General features: G+C 33.1%; 3 protein-coding genes across 3 annotated transcripts; 1 reads left to right on the top strand and 2 right to left on the bottom strand.

Moving 5' to 3' along the window:
• Positions 1-2444: 2444 nt before the first annotated feature.
• On the bottom strand, positions 2445-3600 carry LOC112746837 (lectin 9-like). Its single transcript, XM_025794972.3, has one exon. The coding sequence runs from the start codon at positions 3477-3479 to the stop codon at positions 2616-2618; it is 864 nt and encodes a 287-aa protein (XP_025650757.1). The 5' UTR covers positions 3480-3600; the 3' UTR covers positions 2445-2615.
• An 850-nt stretch (positions 3601-4450) lies between these two features.
• Positions 4451-5942, top strand: LOC112747362 (lectin 5-like). Its single transcript, XM_072218450.1, has 2 exons — positions 4451-4651; positions 5162-5942. Exons 1-2 carry the CDS (start codon positions 4498-4500, stop codon positions 5812-5814), a joined length of 807 nt encoding a protein of 268 aa, XP_072074551.1. The 5' UTR covers positions 4451-4497; the 3' UTR covers positions 5815-5942.
• A 1002-nt stretch (positions 5943-6944) lies between these two features.
• On the bottom strand, positions 6945-9045 carry LOC112746863 (L-type lectin-domain containing receptor kinase IX.1-like). Its single transcript, XM_025794989.3, has one exon. It carries the CDS (start codon positions 9006-9008, stop codon positions 7044-7046), a length of 1965 nt encoding a protein of 654 aa, XP_025650774.1. The 5' UTR covers positions 9009-9045; the 3' UTR covers positions 6945-7043.
• Between the last annotated feature and the right edge of the window lie 3079 nt (positions 9046-12124).

Raw genomic sequence — 12124 nt, forward strand, 5'->3', positions numbered from 1 at the left:
ACCAACGTAAGTTGGCTCATGTGATACACATTATTACCACTACGGCAGGATGGAATGAGAAGATGTATTTAGATCAGGAGAAAGATGTGCAAGCAAGCTTCCTCTGTGTTGATGCGTGCGCCTAAAAAATTAGTGTCTATGAAAATTTTTTCAGATGATGGCAATAAAATTAGATTAACATACATTGCATTGTTAAGTTAGGTTTAAAATTCCACTAATTATTCTCGAAAAAATTACTTTAATAATATATTGCCTTTTTCGTCTAATTCATTTTTGGTGGATCAATCTTTTGGTGTGGCCTATTAGTCTAGACTAGCTGTTCTTAATCACAGATAGAAGTTAGAACTTATTACATCTCCAAAATGCGAAAAAAAAAAATATTTAAAAATTAATAAAATTGCGAAATATTGTCTACGCACATCACTTTCGTTTACCATAATTTCGAAAACTAATATTTTTGTTAATAAAACAGAATAAAAATCTAAATCCTACATTTACTACTATCTTTACAACATTATTGATAAATTAATATTTTTAACCCTTCAAAAAGATGTTTTCAAGAACACTTAATTAAGAAGATTTGGTTTTATATTTAAAAATTATAGTTTTAATTTATATAACAACTTACAATAGATTCATTAAATATATTAAGATGATAATATTTGTAATTTTTTTTTTGACGTAAAAACAAAGAAAATCACTAAACAAAATCTGAAGATGACACACACATAATTGAATGGAAGCCACTCAAATAAAGACACCAAAAGCATTTTTTTATAAAGATATTTTTTAATAATTAAAATTTAATACATATAATCAATTAAATTATATTATTTTTGTCAAAATTAGGTTAGATAAATTGATTTGATTGAAAAAATGGTGAATTAAATCTTGAACTGGTCTAAATTAATATTATTTTTTATAGAAAATGAATACAATATCCTATTATATATATTAATTTCGAAAATCCTAAATTTTAGTCCTTTATTTTTCTATCGTAGGGTTAGGATTTAGAATTTTTAATATATAATTAGAGTATTTTAATCATTCTCTATAATAAGAGTATTGTAGTAATTTTTTATAAAAAAATAATATTAGTTTAAGACCAATTTAAGATTTGATTCACCATTTTTTTTGGTTAAATCAATTTGTCTGGCCTAATTTTGACAAAAATAACATAATTTAATCGATTATATATATTAAATTTTAATTACTGAAAAATATCTTTAAAAAAAATATTTTAGGCGTCATTATTTGAATAGCTCTCTAATTGAATAGCTCAAGAAATCAAACTAGATGACGATGAATACATATGAACACAGAAAATGAAAAAAAAAACAAAATTTAGGAAAAAAAATAGAGAATACAAAAGTAAACTCAAAAAATTAAATGGTGAAGAAATGAAATAAAAATACACCGAAGTTGAAAAAATAAAATAGATATTTATAGTCAAAATAATAAATTATAATTCTTTTTTTTCATACAGTATATCAATTAAATTTAATATTGTATAAAAATTCATATATCATCTTTTTCTATAATGATAGACAATACAATACAATGACAAGTCTATTTAGTACGGCGCCGGCTAGGTTGTATTTTTAATTATTATGTTATTGATCAATAGAACATTGCCCTAGAGTGTAGTGTTCTTTGAAAAAATTTACTCATAATTCATAAGACCCAACACACTTCATGTTGTGCTTAGTGTATCAACACTACAACGTCTACAAGACGTATGGTATAGACAGCGAGGTGGTTACAAAAACAGAGTACTGTTGGTGCTACTAATTGTCAAATACCAATAATAATGGAGGAAAAAAAAATATTCATCTTAATTCCTTATTATGATGTATTCTCATAAGTAGAGAGCTACAAAGAAAAGTGCAGAAAGCTCTATCAATTAAAGAGTGGGAGGAGATGATGCGAAATTTAAACGAGAGAAATTAAATATATATGAGACTTTAAAGAAGTAAAGTTAGAGTTGATGATTTTGAGTCATTAACGCTAATGATATGATTAAAGTACCTAGAAATATTAAAAAAATAATAATTTAAAATTATTTTATTTAATCTAATATTTATAATTATATGTATATATATAATATATAAATTATATATTTATTATATCTAATATTATATATTTATTATTTTTTCAAATATTTCTAAAAATACTACGTCCTTTTATGTTGCGTTCTTGTTTACGAACGTTAAGTAATTCTTTTTCAAATCCTTCATTCTTGTAATTAAGTTTTTTTCTTTATTTATGAAAATCAGCCGAAAATATATGCATTGTACATTACAATTATTTTTTGTGGTTATTTTATTATAAAAAAATAAATTTCATTTTTTATTAAAATGCCTTGTACACCATATGATTATGCTTTAATATGCATTCCAACCAAGTAAACACAAAAGCGATGATGAATATTATTATGAAAGGAAGAACACAATAAATAAATCTTTTTATTAATTATCATTTTGTCAACTTGACGAGTTCCCCAAGTACAGGACACAATAAATAAAAAGAAATCAAAGCACACAACTAGGAAATTAAAACATTACGTTCTTATTGAAATAATAATGGCAAAAACCACTCCAATTCTGGTACTGAATCTATAGGGCATTTTCGAAATAGAAGCTAAAAATGTCATGCGTTTCAACCACATCACCGGTGGCGGCAGAGAAACCAATCCTCACATATTCCGGCAAAACACTCCTCAAATCAACATTGGCGGAGAGTGAGACGGTGGCATTGCTTATCCCAGGGTAACTCACAAACACACTCAACCTTTTCGATTCAGAGTTATAGTTTATGCTCGCTGACCCAACCGCGAATGACGGAATGGAATAAGCCGGCCAGTTCGCCGTCGCCACCGACTTAACAGACCCAACGTCGATTCCAACGTGAGGGGCTTGAGTTATCGTTGCTGCAGGAGGGTCCCATTCGTTAGGAAAAGTATCGAACTCAATAGCTAAGATTTGGTTCTTGCTTGGATCTAACGCTGTTTTAGGGTCGAAAAGACCAAGATACCCTCCAGTGGAATTCTGGGGTATATCCTGTCTTAGTGGTCCAAGGAAGAAAGCGAATCCATCCCCGCGGACTTCTGAATCGTCAGGGTTTACTGCGAAAGCAAACCCTGCGGTGAAGTCCGCGAGGTTTCCGGTATTTCTATCCCAGATATGCACCGGTGTTCCATGCACCAGCCGACCGACACTGTTTTGAAGTGCTTTTCCTTGGTAATCAGTTTCAGTTAAGTGTAGAATTCCGGCATTGGATATTGAGGCACCGGAAAAAAGGCCTAGGTTTGGGTCGTTGGGGTCGAAAGAGGAGACGCCGAAGTCAACGGATTCATAGTCCGGCGGTGTTGGGAATTGTGAGTTAACACTATTGTTAAATAATTGAAGCAAGAGCAATGAGATGAAGATTTTGAGTGGAGAAGAAAGTGGCAGATATGATTTTGAGCTGAAGAAAGCCATGTTGTGATGAATGATGTCTGGATCGGAGCGAAAATGATTAATTATATATATAGAGTTGGGAAATTAAATTGCCGGAATAAGGCGACTAGAGAGTTCATGCAACTCAGTTAGTGTACGTACAGCTTGATTAACGTTTCGTTGCTGCCATATTTGACAGCTAACAATTATTTTTCTGGTGGCAAAACCAATGGCAAGTTTTTCCATGAAATGTCCGAAATGTTAGGTCAAAAAGGATATTAGATTTCTTTTCAAAATGATGTGACAATTGGCAATAAGCAAGGGGATAAACTTTGTATATTCTATATTGTGGAGAGAAAGTATAGGGAGCCAATGGTTTAAGCGTATAATGTGTATAATGGAGGTTTAGAAAGTATTAGAGATATGACTATTAGTGTTATATTATTTCTGTCAAATTACGTTTTTAGGATGACTGGGTTCATGACATAGTATTAGAGTTCTAGATCCGAAAGGTCAAGGATTGGATCCTTGATGAACTTCAAAATCAATTTAAGTTTTTGGGATGAGTGATTTTATGATATTGATAGAAAAAAAATTTAGTTTATTGTACACATTGTACGCTTATATACCATTGCCTCCTTAGCACTATCCGTTTGTGAAAGGTTTTTTTAACTACATAATAATTGTTAAAAAGAAAAACAAATTACCTTGCTCATATATATCATAGTTTATTAATCTAATAACCTCTTAAAAATATGCACTAAACACACAAGTTGAAACAAATTCGTCAGTTTCTCCCCGGGACAGAGGTTACGTCCACAAACATGTAGACAAATATTTCATATATAGTTAAACTTCCTTGCTCTTTTCACCAACGCTTTGATGGTTTGACCAACATTGCTGGCTACCTAGTTCAATTCGGCCTGCTTATTTATTTTATTTTTATAACGTCAATTCAGAAGATCTCGCCTCCTATATATATGCATTCTCTACTTGCTCCATTCATCATTCAACACAAGAACACAACCACTATTGGTTATCACTCAAAATATCACAAAAGATGGCCAACTCCGACCAAAAACTCCTAATGATCTTCATGTTTTCACTCATGTTCATAACCATTGCCAAATCAGACTCATTGTCCTTCAACTACCCACGTTTCACGCCGGGTCTTAGAAATCTTCTGTTGGACGGTGAAGATTCTAGCATTTCAGGTAGTCAATCAAATAAAATAATGTAGCTATATTGTATAGTTGTACTGTACTACATAATATAATGAGAATAAAATATCAATAATTTATGTATATTTATATGTATTTTTTTTCATAGCATAATAATTTACTAAAATAATCAACTTTCTCATGAAGATCAAATAAAACTAAATCGTCATTCTATTTTTATATTATGATAATGAATATAATTCTAATTTAGTTATTCATATAAATAAAAATTAATTTAATTATATTATATTTATAAAAATTGAATATAAATATATACATTTGTGTATTTCTATAAGATATTATTATTAGTAAATTAGTATTACTAAAAAATTTTTACTTTAAGTAATTTGAACTTTTATATTGATTTTTAAGCGAGACTGACACGTAATTGTTTTTATTTAATTGATAATCGAATTGTAATTTAATCATATTAAATTATCAAAGTTTTCTATTTGACTTAATGATCTTAGTTCTCTAATCACTATAATTCTCCACCAACAACAGATGGAGCGCTACACCTGACCAAAACCGATCCCAATACAGGCAAAGCACTTCCAGACCGTTCTGGTTTGGCCGCATTTTTTGGAGCAGTTCGGCTCTTCAACAACCGAACCGGCAAAGTTGCAGACTTCACTACAGAGTTCACCTTCACCGTGAAAACAAACGGTGTGCAACCTCACGGCGACGGGTTCACCTTTTTCCTCGCATCACTCGATTATGAGTTCCCAGACAACTCGAGTGGCGGATTCCTTGGACTCTTCAACTCTCAAACTGCATTCAATGCCTCTGCAAACCAGGTTGTGGTGGTTGAGTTTGATACCTTTGGGAACACTTGGGATCCTCCCTACTCACCATACCCTCACATAGGAATCGATGTTAACAGCGTCAGATCGGTGGCCACTGCAAAATGGCCAATGGATTCTGAACCAGATGGTGCAATAGGGAAAGCATCTATAAGATATGGGTCATCTTCAAAACTGTTGAGTGTGATTGTTTCTTATCCAAACAGTACCGTACCTGTAACTACTTTATCGTATCCGGTTGATTTTGCGAATGCTCTGCAATCGGAATGGGCGCTTGTTGGATTTTCTGCTTCTACTGGTGATTTGGTTGAGACACATGACATTCTTTCATGGTATTTCCGTACTTCCCTGTAAAGCAAGAAATATATAGTACTGCTTGGAACCGACGAGAAGAGAAAAAATGGAATGCATGTTGAGAGAATATTTGAGGAGTTAGCTATGTTATGGTTTAGTTGGTGTGTTTTGCATTTTTTTTTTCTTTTTTCTACTTATTAGCTTCTTTCTTTCATTTGTTCAGAGACTCATCTGACCAGTTTCCTTTATAATAAATGCAAGTTTAAAGTCATGAATTAATACATATAAGTTATTAATAATAATTCGATAAATGATAAAGAAATATGAGAATTTATTATTTTTAGTCTTTAGATAATAATTAATAAATATTTAAAATATAAGGTAAAATATGTTGTTAAATTATTATATTAAAAGAATTTTAAGTTAATGCTTAAGTGATGATTAAAAATACTAAATTTTGATGATCGTCTAATATATTTCTAATAAAATTTTAAAAAAATTTATGAAAACAACTTAGAAAAGAAGGCTGATTAATTTAGATATGTCATGTGCGTGTTATGCATTGATATGGATGATGGGGTGCTATACATGAATGTGGGACAACAAAAAATTAGACCATCTAAATTCAGTGAAAAAAAATTTGGATACCAAATCAGATGATCCGAGTTGTGAGGAAGAGAAAATTTGAAATTCAAAATTAAATAATCAGACCGTCCAATTAGTTTATTTATTTTCTTTGTAAAAGAAAACGGATCCTTTAATTAAGTTTTTCTCTTTTTTAAAAAAAAAAAACGGAATCTCGTATTTTTGTCTTTAACTCTCTCTGTTCGAGTTGTGTTTTTCTGACACCACATGCAGATAAAATTATTGTACTCTCCACAATGCTACAACATACCAATCTCTCCTCCATATTAAAAATAAAAAGCGACAAAAAAATATTAAATGAATAAGTTATTTTTATAATTAAATTTAATAAAAAAAAATTTCTTTCTCTTATGTATTTTTTTTTCTTTTGACGGATATTTATTGTGTTAATAAACTATTAAACCAAGTTAACTAAACTTATTACCAAAATAACTTGGTCATACAGCATGATTATCTAATTAATTTAACGTTCTATATATAATTCACATATCATAAGCATGATAAATATAGTCGGGGTCAACAATATATATTACACAAAAAGCGAATATGCTAAGGTTTATGCATTGATACCAAAACACTTAGTTCTCCCATTAAAGGAGATATAAAATCTTATTCATGCACCATCTTAAATATACATCTCTATCTCACCGACCTGATTGGAGGCTAACACTAACGGAAGCACCATCAGAGCTGACAGAAGGTGTGGGAATATGGTATATAGCAACAGGCATCTTTGTTGGAAGTTGTGGCAGTGCACCTTCTGAATTCAGCACTTGAATTGCTTGTCTTATTGATGGTCTCCCATTCTTATCAGGATGACAACACCATAAACCAACAATCATCAAATACATGGCTTCTTTCTCATCAAAATCCTTTTCTAGTCTCCCATCCACAACCATATGAAGCTCTTCTCTTCCATAATGATCCCAAACCCACTCCGCTAACCCCTTTTGACTATCTTCATCCTCTATAAGGTCAAACACCCTTTTCCCGGTGGCAATCTCTAAAGCTACCAATCCAAAACTATACACATCTGACTCCTTACTTGCTCTGCGACTGCTTATATATTCTGGAGCCATATAGCCAATAGTTCCGGCTAAAACCGATGTCTGAGACCCTAATTCATGATCTATGAGCTTAGCCAAACCGAAATCACCAAGCTTGACATTGAAACTAGAATCCAACATCACATTGCTTGGTTTGATATCTCTATGCAATACACATTGTTCCCACTCTTCATGAAGATAGAGAATAGCAGAGGCCAATCCAAGAGCTATCTTGTGCCTCAAGCTCCACGATAATGGAGTCCTATTCCCAAACAAATGGGAATCAAGGCTACCATTTGGCATATACTCATAAACAAGAAGGAACTCACCTCGATCATGGCACCAACCTATGAGTTGCACAAGATTCCTATGCCTTAACCTGCTAATGACTTTGACTTCAGTTACATACTCTCTTTTCCCTTGTCTTGATCCACTTGATATCTTCTTAACAGCAACAACCAAATCTAGATCAGCAAAGTAGCCTCTATATACCGCGCCAAATCCACCTTGACCTAACTTCCTGTTTGGGGAGAAGTTATTGGTGGCGACAACAACCTCCTCATAAGAGAATCTTCTTGGTCCAGCTCCTTTTTCCAAGTCATCAATAGAGCTCATCCTCTCTCTTAGAGCATCATTTTTCTTTTTCTTCTTCCATCTTCTAAATATTACATATGTTGAAATAACTGCCACAATCAAAACAGCTCCTGCAACAACTGATCCAACCACCACCTTCCATGTCTTGTTCGAATTCTTTCCTTTACCAGGCTCTGCGGCGTCCAAACTTGAACTGAACTCCCAAGACTGAATAACATGTCGTTCTGTGTACTCACTAGTAGCCGCGGAAAATCCAATTGTAACCGATTGAGGCAAGACCTTCATCAAATCAATTTGATGAGAAAGAGTAGTATTCTCTTGAGAGGTAGAGGTTGTTTGGTATTTCCATGACACACTTAGAATCTTGCTTGTTGAATTGTATGTGATCCATGCATCAGCAATGTCATTACTATGCTTGCTAGCATTCCAAGCAGTGTAGTTTGCCGAAGAAATTGAATTAACATTGATTCCCACATGCTCCAATTTGGGATCCCACTCCGGATTAGGGAAGGAGTCAAACTCAACATGAACAATCTGATTGCGCAGCGAGTCGGCAGTGGATGTGTTGTATAGGCCTAGGAAGCCGCCGGCAGAGTTTGGTGGTATTTGGAATCCAGAAGGTGCAAGGAAGAATGCAAGGCCAGCAGCATATTGAGAATTGCCTTGAGTGTCAATAACAAAGGTGAAGTGTGTTTTCAAATCAGCTTGTTTTCCTGATCTTGATTCCCAAAGTAGAACATCTTTGAAGTATATGGCTGATCCAACTTGGAATAAGTAATCAATGTTATTGTTCAATTCTATCGTTCCAACACGAGGTATGGCTTGTCCTCTATAAAGTATGCTTGGATCGCCAGTGGTAAACGTAGATATTTGGAATTCAATCGAATAAGTTGAGAGGTTTAATGCAAGGAAGGTTGAGAGCAAAAGGTAAAGAAAGGTTGGTGATGGATAAAAGAAAATTGTAGCCATGGTTTGTGGAATCTTGAAGGTGAGCTATTACAACTGAAGTTGGTTGATAACTAATTAAATAGCTTAAGATAATGTTGGCGACTTTATTATATGCGCCTGTGGCTTCATTAAGATCAAGTCAATCGTACGCGTCAATAATTTTCTTATTATTATTGTTTAGGTTTTTCTTGTCTTCAAATAAACTTTCTTAAGGTACAAGGATTTATTTGTATTATACGTTGATTACGTTTCACTGAAAGGAACCACATTTATTTAAATCTATATAGGTTATTCGTAAGCTCTAGATAGGGTCTTTGTTTTTATTAGTTTAAATATTTTAGAGTGATGATTTCGATCGTGACATGATATCTTAGTTTCTCTTAGACAATAATTAGAATTAATTTAGATGAATTATTATAATTTATATTTATATAAAATATATGCATATTAATTATAGGATGTATGTTTTTATTATTTTAATTTTTCTAATATCTATATATATTCTTATGTATTATATTTTTATGACACATTTAATAATATACTATTATTTCTTTAGTTTAATCTTTTATTTTTAATATGGTATTAGAATATAGGTTTCTTTTTTTCTTCCATGAAAATTTGTTCATAGTTCATTTATTTTTTTTTCTAACAGTGCTCTTTGTTTTCGTTTTTCAATTTTTTCCGACATTTTAGGTCGTCACTGCCATCACTATCGTATTTGTCTCATCGTTAAGATTCTAACACCTCCATACTTGTCGCCTTCTACCGCTGGATGCGCCCTCATGCGCCGCCTGAAGACCGGTATTCGATCAGGTTCCCTTATCTTCAGATACTTCAACATCCGTTGAATCTTTGGTGACAATCGCATGGTCCAAGAGCTTTCACGTATCGCGCCACAAAGCCCCTAGAAACCCGCACGTAACCCGATCCGACCCGCAGGTTGATTCCCGTTCCAGCTCACTCGCAAGTGTGCCTTTTCCCTCCACTCAGACGTCGCCATGTGTCATCCATCTGCTGACGTGGCTGTTGATGTGGCGTTGACATGATGCTGATGTGGCAGACAGTGAAACCTTCCCTAAGATTTTTTGGTGAGCTCTTTCCGATTTTGTCATCTGTTTTCTCGTTTTCGGCTTCAAATTTGCAGTTTTTCCCTCTTCACTTTGATCTTTGTCTCTACTATATATTATGGAAAAGTCAGATGTTTTTGCTACCATAGACAAAAAGGGTAAATTCGATTGAAACTGTAACTGTTTTGGGTACCTCTTTTTAGACTGTCCTTCTATTGAATGTCACAAATGTTAACAGAAAGATCACATTAACTACCATTGTCCACAAGTGTTCTGTCATTACTGCAAACTCTCGGGACATTTTACTACTGCCTGTCCTACTCGCCCACCACGTCCTGGTCACCTCGAGTATCATCCTCATTCCAGTTTCTCTTCAAGAATGTGTCTACTTCTGCTATTGCTATTACTACTAAATCTACCACCTCTGTTCCTCTCAACCGGTCTTCTGTATCTCTCTCTCTGATATTGCGTCTCTTCATAAGCATCTTCTCTCTCTTTTTGGTAATACTCCTGCTGCTTTTTCGACTTTTTCAGATAATTCTAAATGGTATTTTGACTCCAGTTGTTTTAATCACATGTCTCTTTTGTATAATTTTTTCTCTTCTTTGCGTATCACAACAAATACACCTTCTGTCAATACTACTAATGATTTCTTTTTACATGCAACACACAAGGGTTCTATCTCTCAATCAACTTTTAATCTTTCTGATGCTTATTATATTCCGAAATTGAACTTCAATTTTATTTATGTTGGTCAACTTGTTGATCTCGATTTTGATGTCACTTTTTTCCTTTCTAGTTATCGTGTACATGATCGTAGAACGGAACAAATTATCAAAATTAGATGTAAGGTCAAAAGGTTGTTTGAATTCGAGTTTAATACCTTTGGGAACACTTGGGATCCTCCCTACTCACCATACCCTCACATAGGAATCGATGTTAACAGCGTCATGGGTTCTCAACTAGATGGTGCAAATAGGGAAAGCATTTATAAGATATGGATCATCCTCAAAACTATTGAGTGTGATTGTTTCTTATCCAAACAGTACCGTACCTATAACTACTTTATCATATATATCCGGTTGATTTTGCGAATGCTCTGTAATCGGAATGGGCGCTTGTTGAATTCTCTGCTTCTAGTGGTGATTTGGTTGAGACACATGACATTCTTTCATGGTATTTCCGTACTTTCCTGTAGAGCAAGAAATATATAGTACTGCTGGGAACCGACGAGTAAGAGAAAAAATGGAGTGCATGTTGAGAGAATATTTGAGGAGTTAGCTATGTTATGGTTTAGTTGGTGTGTTTTGCATTTTTTTCTTTTTTTTTTACTTATTAGCTTCTTTCTTTCATTTGTTCAGGGACTTATCTGATCAGTTTCCTTTATTATAAGTGCAAGCTTAAAGTAATGAATAATTACATATTATATGTTTAATTTAATAATAATAATATTTAATAAGTTTTTCTCATGCAACCGCTCTTAGACTAATGGAGATGAGTCAGATCATGCATCTCTCATTCTTGAGACAGACCCCAAAGTAACACCTCAAAGTGAAGTTTTAAGTTTTAAGAATGATGGCGTGACAATGAAAAAGTGAGAAAGATAGTTTATGAATCTTCAAAAATAAGTTATATCTCAAAGTGATTTTTGAAGTCCCATTTAAGATTTAAAATGGTCTCTAAAATTAATAGTTACACAACTTTAGCTTTGAAGTTATACTTTGAGATTTATAGTAGTCCCTCACATAATTTCTGTCCATCACTAGTCGTCGAAAAGTTGAGGTAAACTGATTCCTACTACGTGACAAACTAAACTTTTTTGTTTGTATTTTGATTCCTTTCCCCTATTAAAATTCTAATCCCCAATTTTTATTTCTTGAATTCTCTTTCTCATTTTCTTCTTCATCAACCTTATTCATTCTCTTTTCTCATTCTTCCAAATTCAATCATCAATGACCTCTATTATATAAACTTAATTCCAAGTCATCACTATTACCATTCTCATCATCCTCATCCTGATCAAATTTCTCATCATCATTCAAAATGTACTTTGATCTTCAAGTCCCATCT

Source organism: Arachis hypogaea, chromosome 15 (genome assembly GCF_003086295.3).
Source record: "Arachis hypogaea cultivar Tifrunner chromosome 15, arahy.Tifrunner.gnm2.J5K5, whole genome shotgun sequence".
NCBI classification, from domain to species: Eukaryota; Viridiplantae; Streptophyta; class Magnoliopsida; order Fabales; family Fabaceae; genus Arachis; species Arachis hypogaea.